The sequence below is a fragment of the Zootermopsis nevadensis genome, unplaced genomic scaffold (genome assembly GCF_977971745.1).
Source record: "Zootermopsis nevadensis isolate Lab colony 2312 unplaced genomic scaffold, Znev_1.0 Znev_ptg000027l, whole genome shotgun sequence".
NCBI lineage: Eukaryota > Metazoa > Arthropoda > Insecta > Blattodea > Termopsidae > Zootermopsis > Zootermopsis nevadensis.
Window position 1 is genome coordinate 7,161,339 of NW_028259159.1, and position 17,080 is coordinate 7,178,418.

The window sequence follows — 17,080 nt, forward strand, 5'->3', positions numbered from 1 at the left end:
GTGCGGCTTGCGGTTTTATAAAAGCGCTTTCAATGCAAGTTTTTGAGCGGAGCGTTTCAGAGCAAAAATCCGATCTAAGACTCGCTGTCCACCATGTTGGTTGTCCACTGTCAACGGTACTTTTATTTCTTAGCACTTATTATGCGGTAAACGCCCGTCTTTCTATTGACAAATGAATTATCTGAATCCTGACCATTAATATTAACTTTTAAACTTATTCATGATGTACGTAAATAACTTACCACATTAAACCTATGCACATAAAACTGCTGACAAATTTTCTGATGTGTGAATTGTAGAAATTTGGGCTCTTAGGAAATATGGAACATCAGAAAGAAAACCTACCTATTCTAATAGTTGCAAAGTCTTTTCGATGTTGCAAAATGTCTAAAATATAAAATACCAATGTTGGCAGAAAATAAGGTTTAAGTGTCTTGTCTTTATATTCTGATGACAGCAATAATAAAACCCAAGAATACACTTTTGGAGCAACAGATTTCTTCTACATTGAAGATTTCTGTCTTCTGGGTTGTTGCACTTTGTAGTCTGGTAAATGTTTACCGTTTCAGAGGTCATACACAGCCAGGTATTTCTCAACTACGACTGTGTCAGTCAGTATTCCATAAAGGATCATGTCCCATGGAGTCAGACCTAACTGTAAATGGTCTCTGGAAAAAGTAGATGACTCAATCTTGCCAGATTTTTGTGCAGAATATTTACTACATGATTTATTGATTTTGGTATATTTTTGGGCTTCACTTCAGTTTTCTCAGATTAATTCTAAAACAACTGGAGCCTATACACATCAATTATATGAAAATAGATTTAGATTTGATAAATACAAGAATGAGATTGTTCTAGAAATATTCAGATACAATGCTAACACATCAAAATTTTATAAAGAAATTAAGAAAAGGAATAAAATCTTCTCGGGCAATCAGTCGCTGATGATGGGGACAGAGTTGGTTCCCGAAACGTTGGTTTACTATGGTAACCAGTTGATGTGGCTGATTGCCTGAGATTTTATTGATTGTACTCGCCGTGAAAGTCTCAAATCCTAAATTAAGAAAAGCTTACATATGGGGAATGCTTACTACCAAGCTGCTCAGGAACTTTCATCTTCCCATCTACTTGAGCTTCATAGAAGACTAAGAATTTTACCAGATAAGCAACTATAAGCTTCTGAAGAAGGAATATGTTCACTGGATTTAGTCAGTCAGTGTCAGTCCAGCTTTTCCTGAATGAACCGAGGAAAGCAAAGTAACACCTCAATCAGGATAGCTGGTCCGCTGAGACTGTTGGCTGGAACAGTTAGAAGGATGGGATGAGGAACACTTGGTCAGCTTTTAAAGATTGATACCTTTATTACAAATCAGTCTGTCATTTTGTACAAAATGTCACATTCTCTAACACAAAGTTAATGAAACATACACATTTTTTGAGATATTCACATCAGCCACATATGTGGTCCAAACTTTGATGCAAGATCTCCACAACTGCCAACAGACTCGTCTGCTTCAACTACAGTCTGTTCAAGAAAGTAAGACAAAATGTCTGAGGAGTGGAGATTTTATGTCACAGCTGACATACAGGCAGATATGCAAACACCTTTACAGCACTGTCACAGGATGTCTAGTCCCGTAAGACACGATTGTCACCTAGTTCCATGCAATTTACAACGAATGTGGATCAAAGGTCTTGTCCTGTCTGATACCTTTTCCCAACCAATAGCCCTATGCTGGTCTCAGCTAATATGCAATCCACACAACAAATCCAACTACTTTAATATTATTTTAGCAAGTTATTTGGTTTCTGATGTTCTTTTGTGAAAATTGTTTATTCTTGAGTGTTTTTCTTTATTTTTACTTGTTAACAATGTCTCATGCTTTATTTTACTTATTTAGTTTATTTAATGACACTGTCAGTAGCTCAAATTCTATACTGTCAAATGTCTCATAAAACCAAAAGTACTTTGACAAGTGAAATTTCTACCGTAGAAAGTCAGTGAGTTTCGAAATAAAAAATATGTCAAACTGTCACTAACAAATTTAATGAGTTTAATTTGAAAAGCATTGCTCTGTAGGGATCGGCAGATGCGAATAAACCATATGACTCAAACTGCTTACTCAGCCATTACACAAGATGTGCCTCATTTTGTCAGTTTCTAGCTCTTTCAACTTCAGACTTATTTCCAACTTTCTTTAATGGATTACTTGTCACTCACAGTAGTGTAACACTTATAGAAACTGGATCATTCATTTTCATTACCCATGCAACCAAACAGCACCTTCAAGAGGATATCAGTATGCTAGTCCGCACTGTGATTACAACCACGGATGCCACGCTGGATCCATACGACACAGGTTGTCATGGCTGTTTGCAGCTGTCACCAGCGTGCTTACCTGGAAACATAACAGAATAAAAAAGAAATACAAAAAACTAGCATTAATGTAGTCTGAAAAGTGAAGAATTTAATGTTTTGAATATGGCCATGTTTTTGTAGGAACAGGAAAATTGGATCCACTGTTCAGTAAACGGGTTTACATAGACAGAGCCAGTCAGCCTCAAAATTTTCTATATTTTCTTATGGAGACAATGAATGATGTCTAACGTGACAACACTAGATCTCTGTCAAACACCTTGGAACCATAACAGAATAAAGTAGATATTTCCTGCCTGGAGACAACGTGAAACTAAAAGCTATCCCTATTGTCATATGAGAGGGTACAAGATAGTGGCACACTATTTGTGAAAGATAACCAGAAAACACCTCTATTTCATTTATACAAGTTCAAATTTGCATATAAAATTGTTATTCAACTGATAACATAAGCACACAATAACGTAGAAGAACACACCTTGCTCTCGGGTACATCGGAGTTGGAGAGCGTGTTGAGTCGCGACATGATGGCTGTAACAGCACGAGTCACCATACTGATGAGTAGCTCGCCATCCATTTCAGTCGGTGCAGAGCTCACGGCCTCATGCTGACAGTCATCTTGTTTCTGCAGCAAAATACATAGGATCTCAAGACACAGGGCTGAGCTACACAGGGTAAGGTCAAATGACAGGTGCTTGTGATCACAGGCATAAGCATCAGACTCCACAAGAATATAGAATTGGTCACTGCAAAACATAAAGGAAAAAGACTCCTTGGGAGATGAAAACACAGACTGAATGATATTAAAATGCATCTAATGTAATGGGATATGAAGATGTGAACAGAGTTCAAATGCCACAGGATATTGTCCAAGTGCAAGCTTCTGTGATTATGGTGACAGGCATTTGAATTCTGTAACAATAATATGCAAATTCTTGGTGAAGTGAACACTTATCAACTGCTCAAGACTTTCCATGCTGCTGTTAGTTTGTCCTCACCTTCCTGTGCCCTGAAATCATCTCGTCGCGCAGGATGGCCCGCAAGATGGTCTGCACCTTAAAGCTGGGTTGCACCAAGCAGCGAGCCGCAGCTGTCATGCTGGCTGTTAGGGGCCCACTGATTCCAATAGTACTCAGGTACTCCAGGATGTTGGGTGTCAGTCTGAATGGTACAGGGCGGTTGGCATCCAAGTCACCTGCAATATACACACTGGTATATGTCTAATCATACCAGTTCTGCCAACTTATCCATACCCATGTTCCCTTGGAACACCGTACCAGAGACTGACAACTGGGCTCTCCTTCAAATAGAAAGTAGCACTGCTGTCACTGTTTTACTGAACTCCTCCTCCACATACATAATTTTACTTAGGCTCGTTTATGAGATGGCCCACAACGTCTGTGTATTCTACCTAATAAATAAATTATGCAGAAAATTTATAAACATAAATCAAAATTTCATGCAACTCTGTTACATGCTATCCAATATAATACAAAACACAACAACTTTAGCTGCCTATCAGATCACTTTGGGGGAAAATAAGTTCTGCTGAGGAAGACTTTGAACTAGTGGTTCAAAATGTTGTTCCTATTTTTCTGCACTTATCTCTTCAATATTTGTCATGTGAGAGATAAAGAAAGACTCTAATGTGATAGCCAGTTGTACCATGGAATTCAGAGATGTATCATCACACTCACTTCAACATGACAGACATGCAAGGCAAGTGTCAATGCAAAAAACCAACACTCACCAGATGTATCGTCAACATCAAACTTGAAGTACGACACATTAACGAGGCCAGAGTCCTGGTGAATGTACATCATGTCTGGGTTCAGCCTTGTGAGGTGCAGGACATACTCAGCAAAGCATGACAGTGAGAGCTGAAGTGTGAACTGTAACATTACAACAAGAATTGACTGGTTTGGCAACATAAAATATTCATATTCAGGGGGTGAAAAGAATATGGTAGTTGGGCTGAACTGGTTCAGGATCATGCCCGATGACTAGCTTCGGTATTAGCACCGCTGAACCTTTGCTTCTGCTACGACACAGGCTTTTACACTAAACACCACATATACACTTGGCTTCATCTGTTGTAATGCTGCATGTTCTTCCACAGTAGCTGACATCCAGTGCGCAAATAACCTGTTACTTCCCTCCTTCTGTAGTCTTTGCTACCGATATCTCGAGCACAAAATACTACCTCTGCGCAGTAATGAATCCAACACATGGGCGCAGTGAAAGGCCACAAGCTGTTTTTAATAGTATTACCCTCTTGGCCACTTAAATATGATCCACAGTCATTTGAAGAAGAGGAAAAAGAGACTAGAACAATGATAACACAAAAGCTAATTCAATAAAATCTACACATCACAATCAGTTTCAGCCAGTGAACTCACCGTTTTGCGGAACATCCAGTAATCTGTAGCTGCAGGAAAAGTCCTTACTGCCCAGTCTCGGAGCATTGAGCGAGGCACCATATTGCACTGAACCTCTTTTAGGATGTCTCTCAAGACTTGATGACTTGCTTGGGAGCCCCGAGACTGGAATATACACAACATATGAAAGCTTTTGGTGACAAGTGGCCAATCAGCTCTAAGCTGCACTGAATTCTGAAAGTCATCATTTTATAATTTTTTCCATTCCAGTATTTAGGTTGCAATGATTTCACAAAATATATTCAGCACCTTTTATAATACTCTTTGTTGAAAGCAATATAATTGGCCCTCTGAGGCATTGGCACACTTATACCAGACTTCATGGCATGACAACCCAGAAGACAGCAATATTTTTTCAGATGTCCATGAACTGTACCTGTACAGCTGCAAGACGTTCATAGTATCTAAGTACAGGGGCATCATGTTCGACGCCAAGACGGGCACAGCCTTGCCTGTATATATCGAGCAGCGATATAGATGCAGGGTTGTCTTCAATAAGACGCATCTGTGGAGACACGGCCACTACCCGTGGAACTGTGAAGTGAAGGAACCTGCGTGATGTTTCCTGTGACACATGAAACTAATCTGGTTAGGACCAATGACAAAACATTCCTCTAGGATATATAAAATCATGCATACAAACAAAACTGTCGATGACCCCTTGAGGTCGAAACGCGTTTGGCACTAATTGTTTTTTCAAAGTGTAAACAGTTTTGTTTGTATACATGATTTTATATATTTTAGATAAATATTCAACACTGCAAGGTTTTGATTCCTTTAGGAATTTCACTAGTCTTATGGAACCTGCAGATTCACTGCTGTGTTCACAGAAGACTGTATGACAGGACAGTATCACAAGCCAGAAGAATCCAGTCCATAGTCTCACACCTTATTTATCCAAGATCCATTTAAATATCATCCATCCACATCTCTTTAGATTCACACAGTAATCCAGATTTAGAATACTTGTTCAGATGTTTCATGAATCATGCATTGAAAGGGTAGGGGTAAGACGAATGTTTCAGTCAGGTCTAGTACACTGGTGGTGTTACTGTCCTACCTTCTGCTTGCCAAGGTAGTGGTTCAGCATACGAAGTAGCTGCAGAACACGCTCCTCTCGCCGGGCATCCCCCAGTCCTGAGTCATTCACCACCAGGTATGGATAGATTTTTCCATTGTGACCCCGTATGAATAAACGTCGTGCTGCTGTGTTGTGTTTCTGCACAATGTCCACTCGTGGCATGAAGCGTGCAATTCTCACATAGTAATGAGAATGCTGTAACAGATGTAAACATCATAAAAGACACACAATTCTGTAACTGCATTATGAAGATGCTTCAAGCACTGATCAATAACGGGATAAAATGTGGCCTGTAAATGAGACTGGTAAAAGTTCAGACCTCTCAGACAATGACAAAATAAGATTTAGAACGTTTTCTGCGTGTAAACCTCACACAGAAAACGTTATAATTCTTATTTACACGTATTATGTAATTGCTGTGCTAAGATGTTTAAGGCCCTATATTTTGTAACAAAATATAATATTGTGAATTTTGTACATGCATTCATATATATGAACTACCTTGGGTAGGAGGAACTCGCCTGGCAGCTCAACTTCAGCCGTCTGGAGGCTAAAGTTACTCAGGAACCTGCACTTCTCTTCAATCAAGAAGGACCTGTTGATGCAAATAGGATAATTCTTTGTTAAGGTAAGTAAGGATACAATTAAAAGTAATAGCGAAAGACTTCACGGAGATAACACGAGCCAGAAGAAACCAATCTGTTAGATACACTTACTGTGTAATGTAATCACACACATTTGGAATATGGAGATATAAATACACAAACTAAACACCTTAATAGAACATGCTGACATTGTAAAGGTAAGGATCCATCAGAGGGAAAAACAGGACACAATTTATAACACTTTTTTTTGAATTGTGAATGTGCATGAACAAAACACTCTGAGACAGAAGTTAATGTATGATTATACTCCACACTGCTACACAGCTACAGAGACTCAGCAACGAAGTGGTTTCATGCACCAATCAAATATAAGTAAGAGATAAGACTCACTTCGGCAATGTCTTCACTTTTGTCTCCAGAATCTGGATCCATTTCCGGAGCTTAACAATGAGATTCTGCAGCTTCATGGACCCAGGCACAGCAAAGTCAAAGTCAGTTGTGAACTGGACCTTCATCATCTGGAACACGGGGTCCTGCACCGTCGCACGAGCTCGGCTTGCCAGGCTCTCTGATGCAGCACTGCTGAACTGCGCACTCACTGAACTTGAGATGTTTTCTGTTACATGCACACCCAATATATCACATATTTGCTCTAAAACACATCACAGAACATGGACATGGTTGGGCTTGTTACAATGTCAAGAAGATGGCCATCTACATACTCAACACTGTGAGAATCTTTAATCTTAACTTGTTACCATATCATGTGTGTTTGAGCATATTTGCTCATTTAACAGTCATTTGATCTTTTTGATTCCCGTAGAATGCAATAAACTCTGTTAAAGAACATACAAGAATAATTATGGACCAATAATCACCTAGAACTGACCACAACTTTAGTTTTGAGCTTATTTACAGAAGACAACCCAAATTTGTAGGATCGCTACTTCAGTCAATTACTTTGGTGTTTTGCTGCAAAGCAGTGAGATTTTAAATGAAATGTATATTACTAAAGAATATGTTGTGTGAAGAAATGTCATGGTTTAATGATTTTCAATTATTGGCCTTACAGGAAACATAGAGCACATTCCAAGGATGTAAGAGTTGGGCTCACTTCACACACGAGAGAGAGAGAGAGATGATGGATGAAAGAAACAGACACAGAAAGAAGTAGATGAAGAAAAAGGAGAAGAAATATAAGAAAAAGTGAGAGAGAAGAAAAATAAAGGATAAAGGAGGCAGGACAACAGAAAGAAGGGGGATGGAGGATAAAAGGAGGCTGAATTAAAATTCATACAGAATATGACGACTATATTGTGTGTTGGCAGTTTGTTCTGTGACAGTCAACACGATGAAGTACGTCACTGTAGTTAATGGCTAACATGATAATAAATTGTCCTAGCACTGAAAGCCAATGGCCGTACTGTAATACTTCCCTACCTATGCCAATTCCAAATGTTGAGATCAGCTTCTTAACAAAGTTAAGTGTGTGAGGGGTGATGGTAGCTTCGCAGACTGCACCTCTGTTCTCAAAAGCAATAGCAAGGCACTTCGCAAGTCCCTGCCGCAGTTGCCGAGAAACTTCCTCGTACCAATTCTCTCGGAACCACACCATCTACACAAATAACACAATTTAGAGAATTGTGTCAAGCAGGATCCTTTGTTTAAATCCACCCAAACCTGCATGACTTTTGTGCTAGAGACTGACTGAAATCCACCTACCTGGTCAACTATACCTTCCAGAGAGGACAACACAGTCGGATGAATATCCCTCTGCATGTGCATGATTCGAGAGCAGCGCCACATGGAAGGAGTGGCACGTATGGGCCCTGTATCTCCCCCGCCTGCCGCCTGGCTGCCATGTGGTTGATGAGAATGTGCAGATGTCGTCGACTGGTCTCCTGCAAGAAACGTGTCTGAGGGTCATTGTGTACCTCTACAGAAGGTGCTTTGCCACTGTTTCATAAGATTAAAAAACAGTACTGTACCTTGCTGCTGTGATTCCCCCCTGCCTGACACCTGCTGCAACTGCAACATCATCAGAACAGAAGTAAACTAGAGAAGAAGATTGTGTTTGAAGAGTGCTCCTGTGAAAACCTCAAAACCCACTAAGAATATGTTGGTAACATAACACACTGGTACAGCTTGAAATCATAATATTTATTGGAAGTTCATCATGAATGATCATATTTAATGTTAAGTGATGAATGGGGAAACTAATATTTTTCATGAAAATGGAAATGTAATCTCAACAAAAAAATTTCAGAATCAGGCCCAGCTGGCCTGTTACAGCTACTACAAAACATTTCCATCTACTCTATTTCTTTAATGATACAAATTTTCTTAACAACTTCTATATGCTACAGAACTTTCTACCATATATATATATCTCAGAAGAATTATTACTGATCTCTCTCTCTTCTTTTTTTAACTGCAATCCATCAAATAAAATCATGCAACAAGTTTCAAACAGAGCTTCATAATTTGAGGTTCACTGAATTAACAAATCCACTTCAAGTTTGTACAATATATGAAACTGTTTACATACGCTGTGCTTCTGATTGGATGCAGGCAGCTTTCCAGTCTGGTCCACACTCTTGTAGCGCTCCCGCTGCTCTATCTTCAGTGTCAGATACAGGGTTCGGATTGGAAAGTACACAGCTTGAGGGAACATGCGTCCCACCTGGGGGTATAAAAAAAAAGTGGCAAAATAAATCACTGATACTCATGTGGCTTTCCTTGTTTTGTATGGAAAGCTAGCGTCATGCAATTGGAAACTATATATTTTCCATATCTTTTCATTCCTTACTGCCAACATTACCAACATGGTAGTCACATGAAGATGGCTGTCTTCTGGGTTGTTGTGCCATGCAGTCTAGTAGAAGTTTACCAAACTTCAACCTGATAAACTTCTACCAGACTACATGGCGCAACAACCCAGAGGACAGCCATCTTCAGACTCACATAGTCACATGAACGCATAAGGTGACAATGGAACTAGTTTCACTTCATGTAGAGGCTGAAAACTTTGTGTGGTAATAACAGCTACACAAATATCAAATCCTGTGACTGTTATAACCACAATCTGAAACTGCACGAGCCTTACCTGACTCAAGAGATTGAGGATGAGGGTTCCCTCGTTGCGCACGAGACACGTCAGCAGCTGAGGTATCCACGGCAACCACTGGATTGGTGGCACTCCCACAGAGTACTTGTCTACTGCTTCAGTCAAAGTGGATTGATCATCGTCATAAGTGAGCAGCCAGAGAACCTGACAAACACCTCTTTACATAAGACCAGCATTGGATCCTCTTGTAGTTTACAGTCTGGAAGCTTATTCCTCTAAGATACATCATTATACTATAATTTTCATCATTTGTCTATTACTTCAGCTTCCTTAACTATCTCATGAACTCATTTTATGATGCAGGGTCATTCCTGAGAAAATGACAGTCTCTCAGCTCATTAAGAAATTCCCTGCATTTATGGAACATCAGCTGATCACAAAGAAAACTACTCCAATGAATTAGTTGCTTCACTTTCTTACATTGGACAGAGCACTCTCATATTTTATGAAACCGCCTGTACTACCGAAACTGGTGGAAAGAGGTTTATGCACAAACTGTTCACTGTTCTACGTGTACTTAAAGACATACCTTGGCCAGGTACTTCCTGGACTTGGATTCATTCTGGTGGCGACAAGCATGGAGGAAGCAGGTTATGGCTTGTGTACCAAGAGAAATCTGACGTGCATCTCGTGTGAACAGCTGCTCAAGGTAGTCACCCCACAGTGCCCATGCCTTCACCAATGTGTCATGCATCTGGACAGCTGCTGAGAACACTTTGTTTGCGTCATCAGAGCGTCCGATCTGCGCTAGGAGCATGCCCTTCAGGGCATAGATCTCAGAGGTCATCTCTCGTGTCAACAACTTGACATTCGTCAGTTCAATCACATCCAAACCCTTAAAAACACATCACATTATTTTCAGACCGCACTGAAAACTCATTATACTAAAGGTATCCAACAGATCAGCCATAACTTGATTCCAATAGAATTTTGTAGAAATGGTGTTTCTAGGCCTCATGTAATGTTTATACTGACATGACTTGGTTGTTAGAGCCTTATTTGCAAAAACAATGTGGGTTGTGAGCACAAGTGGACTAACAGACACTGTCATCTGTGAGCAGTCTTACTGCTGAGTACATAGGATAATGTAAGGAAAAACAATTACCGGATGAAATTCAAACTGGGTACCTCTAAAATACAAGTTAAAAACATTTCCAGTACAATAACTAGCTCAGATTTTCATGCCTGTCAATCATGTTCACATCTCTGGGTGATATCCTAACTCACCTTCTGCAGCTCATTCTTATCAGTCACTGCTGCCATCTGCAGGTAGCATTTCACCTGCTGGCGGACCTTCTGGAAGCAGTCCACGATTGGCAGGCTGGGAATTGTGTATATGCGGCACAGGGAGTCAAGACACACTCCTGGCAGGTTGTGCTTCCGCGCAATCTTCCCGAAGTGGATGATGGCCTGCCAGATGAAATCACAAGAAAAAATTATTTATGGGAGACAAAATCTAGTTTAAATACTTAAGAGAGTGGGGGGGGGGGGGGGGGAAAGAAAATATGGGCTGGTCATATAGCTCAGATGGGAGGGGGTGGGGATTCCATACTGGATTCTATAAGGAAATCTCTCAGAAGATTATCAGTTAGATGAGCAAGGAGATTAAATGACAGTATTAAGATGAATAATATTGAAAAAGGCTGTGACAATAGAAGGTAAACAGAACTGTTAAGTGTAGTATTAAGACAGCTGAGGAAGGAAAACCAACTTATGGGTGCTGTCTTCCATCTGCCGTGTATCTCCGCCTAGCAGTCGTGTATGACGAACAGATCTAGGAAAAAATAATCACAATCTGTTTTAACCCTTCAAACATCAGTGGTAACTATATGAATCATCTGCATTCAGACTCAATAAATCAGAATTTTACCCTCAGTGCATTTATGGGTTTCATATGATTCTCTGAATAAACAACATTTCCATAATCAGAATTAACCAGTCAATCTTTCTGATTGAGTGACGTTGTGTTTTCACTGTGGTAGGAATGGTTATTAAATATTGCTCAGATCAATTTCTGTTGCAGAGATTTAACCCTGTATTTGCTTGAGAAGCCAGAGGAACACCATAAGGACACTCTGGACTGCCTGTCCCTGTCTGCAATTTGAACTACGTGCCTGTCGACCCACCTGAGCAGATGCATGGACACCAAGTGTACTGTTGACAGTCTGGTCGTGCTGCGAGTTGAAGTGCGATGCTATAAAGGTGTAGTGATGCTGTCGCCATGTAAAGATGTCACTCCAGTGGCTCAGGTCATCTGCTATCACGGGGAGGCGGTTGCGCCAGGTCTTTATGGTGGCCTTCATGTCATGCAGTGAATTGCTGCGACCGTGCTGCAGCGCCTGGTGGATTTGCGCTGCCTCCTGAAGCTCCATTATCTGCAGCACATCACATGTACGAATGGCCAACACAGTGACAGTAAAGTCCACCCTCAAACACTACACCAGATACTTATAGACAGAGAGAGTTCATTATGACATGACGTTTTGGGCTTGTTGGCTAAGACAACTGCAATACATTGTGATGAAGGAATCAGATACAGTACAGATGCATTCTTCTTTGATAAACTTTTAAGTCTTACCTCTCCCTAACGATCATTGCCTGCCAGTGCCATCAGATGATATGAAGCTGTATGCACTACTGACTACAGGTCTGTAACCTTACATTACCTGCTGAGCAGCCTGAAGCAAGGGCAGGTGGATGTGGGACACGATGTGTGGCAGTCTGCGCCACTCCCTCATGCACAGCCCACTCGACAGCTCCACATAGCGCTCCACCACAGACAGGTGTGGGTCCTCTGGGTGGCAGATTGCGAGGAAGCCACGGTACAGGTTCACCTGATTGACAACAGACACTGCAACTTCTAGAATCTCTTGCAGCTGACTACTACACTGTGCGGATATTTAACTTCATCATTTGGCTTAAAATTCATTTACTTGAATCAGTGATTTGTCACTGTCAACAGATAAAACCAAAACTCAAATCCAACCCTAAAACCTAAACTTAAAACTGATAAAAAAATGTCTTGGTAGCAGAATTACAATGACAAGATGAATTGGTTATATCACTATAACTCTGACATCAAGTCCTATTTGTGTGCGCAAGTGGACGATCGGACTGGGCACCTTACAGCTGATTTACAGTGATAACAATAAAGGCATGGTATGGCAAGTAATTAATGATTTATCATGCCAGGTTAGCAATTCTCAAAAGACACTCTTGGGAATTCATTACCTTCCACATCATTTCCTTGGGACAGTTGGTCTCCACCTGGCTCAATGCTTCCTTCATTAGGTTCCAGTCGGGGACTCTCCAAGCTATGTCCAGTATCAGGAATGGGTTATTGATACTTTTGTCACGTGCATAGTCCAGCAAAAGGTCCCACTGGTTCAGCTCTTTTGAACATCTGTGGGGACATACCACATCCAACATATATAAATCTGTCTGTCTGATGGAGAATTTTAAAACACGCAAGTTCATAAAAGTATGTTAATGAATACATCCCACCTTTAAACAGCTCAAAAGATTTCACAGCTTCACATTTCTTCCTCCAAGATCCATTTTAATATCATTTTCCCCTCTATGAGTCTGCCTCTCAAATGGTCTTTTCTTTCAAAGTTCCAGAACTAACATTTTAGGAAACTTATTGTCTCACCCTTGTATGCTATATGTCCTGCTCATCTGCTCTTTTCTGGGATGCTGCAGCATAATATTGTTTGTGTGTGGCTATTCATAAATCAACACTTAAGTCACTTGCCTGATCCAGTGCTCTTCCCACAGCCTCAGTTCACTTCGTACACTTCCTGGGGCAGGGACCGAACTGTAATCATTGTGAACTTTGCTCATGGCCACCTCATATGCTCCTTGTGCCTGCTCAAAGAAGCCCTGCTGCTCATAAGCAATGGCCACATTTGTCTCCCGGTAGCGTGCGTGTTTCTGCCACAATCCGCTCCACATGTCCTCCTCGCATAGCAAGGAGTACATGTCAGAGAGTGAGTCCAGAATCTCCTGCAACATGTTTCCGCTGTCCATCAGTGCTTCATAGCAAATCTACCCAGTGCTATTATAGTCCGTCCAATGTTAAGAATAGACTATTGGTCTTATTGCAATGGTATTATAATGTTAAGAACAGTAAGCACTTGTCTACTTGTATGTTAAAAGACTTCCCTGGTTTGGCTCACCTGCTGAGGTGACACCACTGGTTCAAACTCATAGCAATCTGTGACGTCACGCTTTGACTTCAGTTGACTGTTGTTGCCGTGTTCAAACGCTAGCTGTTCCAAGCTCAACGTCATGCGGTGCCATAGATTGTGTGACTTACCCAAATATTTCATGAGGACCCTGCAAACAGGAGGAATTGCATGAATACACAGTTTTCACTGCTCTGACATTCCCGCAAGTGTAGCAACCACGTGAGAAGCAAACTGTACCTGAATACAGAAACACATTTTGTGATGGAAGCAGATTATAAGCAGTGAAGATAAAATTTATTAAGAAATATTAGTAAAGGAAAAAATAAAGAGATCAAATGGGAAGTTAGGTTATTAAGTGAGATCTGAAAGAACAAGAAAAGATGGTCCAACTAAAATATCGTGATATGAACATGTGTACTGTACAGATGACAGGAGGATTCCTTTCACAGCATCTAAGAACAAAGACATCAAATGAACAACCACTAGGGAGAGAAGTGGGAGCACATCTACAGTTAAAACATTAAATATGCAGACATCACAACTGCACTTACGGTTTGATGGGGATGGCAGGGTTGCAGTGGGACAAAGCCTCGATGAAGGTGCTGAGAGCACTGGGGTGGCAATCCTTCTGAACAACGTGAGCGCCGCTGCACACAAAGGGCACCATTTCTATCAGAAGAGTCTGTAAATACAGTTTCATTCTCATCATAATAAATTCTGTTGAGGTTCCAGAGTATGTACTAGTTTGAATACCAAGCTGAGGAGCTGAAAGTCATCTCTTAACACTGTGTAACTACATAAAGTGAAAACAAAGCTCCAAAGTATCAGTTAAACTGAATCATCACTGGGCTAGCAGAACCTGTCTCAATGCCTCAACCAGTTTACTCACACTCTGCTGTTTTTCTGTTAGGATGCTCCAGAGTTGAGGGAAAATGTCTAACCAAACCCTCTCAGCTAGTGCTGTGTCCATGTGACACAGCTGAGCTGTGGCAAACAAGAATTGCACAGTTCTTGTGGTACGGATCGACTCCATCACTTTGGACTGGCGGAGGATAAGATGTGCCAGAGCTGCCTTGCGGGTTCGACCTGTTGGCTGTTCTTCGCCTTTCTGGTCCACTGATGCAACAGTCTGGAGATCCATATCAATATCCTCCTGTACACAACACAAAGTAAGCAGGGACTACTCTGAACTAGTTCCTCAGCTACTGAAAAGCACCATGCAGAACACTCCTATCAGAAATCTACAGTACATGCAGTTATAGCTTGTCAGGCAACAGCTCCCCACTGCACTGAAATGTTGCTATCTACCTATGAGAGCATACAGCAGAACAAACCGGATCATCATCTTTAAAAGATACTTGTAACTTGCATGGATATTTAAGCAACAAAGGTGTATCTGTCCAAGTGTTATCATTAAAAACAATACTAATCTTACTCAGACTTAAAAAATAACAAATAATATACAGTTTACGTAAAATGATGCAAACGTGTGAATGCACATGCACACACATATAGGAACTCATGCTATGTGAGTGTACCCAGACTATTCAATGATAATGCCATAAATCTGACTTTTTAAATCAGTACAAAATCTGAATTTTCCTACTTGTTGGACTACACTCACTATACAGTAACAGAACAGGTGAGTTGTTCAGCTTAACAGAGGGTATACAAATATTTTATAAACTTCTGACTATGCCTTGGTCTTCAACACAGTCTCACATTTAAAGCACACGCCAGTACCTCTTTATTCATTTTCATATGACAAATTTACAACCAAACGACAGCAACCAGCTTTTTACTCGGGAGGTTTTTTGCATTTCTGCAGAATACCTTCGAAGCAAAGGCCAGGGCAGTAAAAAAGACACAGCTGACTGCTCCATCATTCATAATCATGTGATTATCACTCCTTCAACTTCAACAGTAAATATTACATAACAAAGTAATCAAACAGAGCCTCTTGAAATCAGCAGATGCTGTGTCAGTTGCAAACACAGGGAGATGGGACAGATATGCAGATACACACCACCTTATCCTGTGTGTCCAATCCGTCCGCAATGTCACTCGGCTCCTCCTTCACATTCAACAGATTCACAAAACTGTCCTTTTCTGCTGAGTCGGCCAAGTTTATCACCGATGCGATACCAGGTAACAGGCTGGTATCTGATGACATTTGTATTGGTGTGTCTGAAACGTTATGACATTTTAGGAATCAGAGTGATAGCTGATTCTCCTGTCTGCAAAGATCTAGAGGTTTGTTATTATGTCGTTTGTTATTATGTCTTGAGTCCTGTCTCATTCTCTGTCTCCTGGAAAACACAGCAATCTCTCATTTACTATGACTTTCAGTTCATCTCACACTGATATTATCATGTTTCGTTGCATGTAACTCGCCTTTGATTTGCTATATAAGATCGGACGCTGGTGTTCTGGGTTGTAATGCCATGTGAACTTGCAGGTAGATACCAACGTTCTGAAGTAACATACTGCCTCCACCTCCAGGGCTGAAGTCCACATGGTGTTTCAACCCAAAAGACCAGCATCGCCATTACGGTAGTCCTTTGGAATCCTATATGATTGTCAGTTCTGTAAGGGCCTCACAATTCCATGTATGATGCTTTTTGTTTTACTTCAGACACCTTCTGCAAACAGGATCATTTAATAACCAGTCTGAATTGGTGTCATTTAATAAATTACCCAACTTGTATACACTTACATCTAAAGGTTTGTAACAACAGTACATCACAATTGGCACTACAGGGTTTCCAGTCTTGGTCCACTGTTTAGTATTCCAAAGAGAATTCTGTTTGGAATACTACACAATAGACAAAGTCCAGAAACACAGTAATACTAATTAATATACATTTGAGGTAAATTGACTGATATATTTAAAATCATTTCCTGCATGTAATAAGATATCTTACTGGGTGATGCAGTGACAATAAGCAACTCAATGCACTGCTTAATCCAGTAGTGTGGTCCCATGGCTTCCCAGTTCTGAGAACAGATGATGTACATGAGACGGTCGTGAAGCCTTCGCTTCATGCTAGCATCAAACACCTCAAAGAACTTGGCTCTGATGGTGGGCTGCACACACCGCAGTCCCGCTAGAAACGCTGGTTCCAGCTTCACTGTCAGCTCCGAACACTTGAGTGCCTCATCTCTGCAAGTCATGTCATTTGGAAATTATGTAACAACAGTCTGCAAGATGGGACTAGAAAATGTTGATCCTTCACTCTGATCTATCTGCATAATATTA

General features: G+C 40.7%; 1 protein-coding gene across 7 annotated transcripts in view; it reads right to left on the minus strand.

The window, feature by feature from the left end:
• Nucleotides 1-1,339: 1,339 nt before the first annotated feature.
• Nipped-A (Transcription-associated protein Nipped-A) overlaps nt 1,340-17,080 on the minus strand; it is a 45,124-nt gene continuing 29,383 nt past the window's right edge. For all 7 annotated transcript variants that reach the window (XM_087356663.1, XM_087356664.1, XM_087356662.1 and 4 more), the window contains 25 exons: nt 16,746-16,984; nt 15,848-16,008; nt 14,711-14,974; nt 14,373-14,503; nt 13,810-13,969; nt 13,386-13,636; nt 12,863-13,034; nt 12,298-12,465; nt 11,758-12,006; nt 10,859-11,041; nt 10,161-10,466; nt 9,611-9,775; nt 9,053-9,187; nt 8,493-8,532; nt 8,227-8,405; nt 7,945-8,119; nt 6,895-7,120; nt 6,401-6,494; nt 5,879-6,094; nt 5,195-5,383; nt 4,780-4,923; nt 4,131-4,272; nt 3,379-3,575; nt 2,859-3,005; nt 1,340-2,402 (listed from right to left, as the gene is read on the minus strand). In XM_087356663.1, the coding sequence (XP_087212789.1) occupies nt 2,325-2,402; nt 2,859-3,005; nt 3,379-3,575; nt 4,131-4,272; nt 4,780-4,923; nt 5,195-5,383; nt 5,879-6,094; nt 6,401-6,494; nt 6,895-7,120; nt 7,945-8,119; nt 8,227-8,405; nt 8,493-8,532; nt 9,053-9,187; nt 9,611-9,775; nt 10,161-10,466; nt 10,859-11,041; nt 11,758-12,006; nt 12,298-12,465; nt 12,863-13,034; nt 13,386-13,636; nt 13,810-13,969; nt 14,373-14,503; nt 14,711-14,974; nt 15,848-16,008; nt 16,746-16,984 (4,411 nt within the window). In that variant the 3' untranslated portion in view covers nt 1,340-2,324. The remainder of the gene's footprint in view (nt 2,403-2,858; nt 3,006-3,378; nt 3,576-4,130; nt 4,273-4,779; nt 4,924-5,194; nt 5,384-5,878; nt 6,095-6,400; nt 6,495-6,894; nt 7,121-7,944; nt 8,120-8,226; nt 8,406-8,492; nt 8,533-9,052; nt 9,188-9,610; nt 9,776-10,160; nt 10,467-10,858; nt 11,042-11,757; nt 12,007-12,297; nt 12,466-12,862; nt 13,035-13,385; nt 13,637-13,809; nt 13,970-14,372; nt 14,504-14,710; nt 14,975-15,847; nt 16,009-16,745; nt 16,985-17,080) is intronic.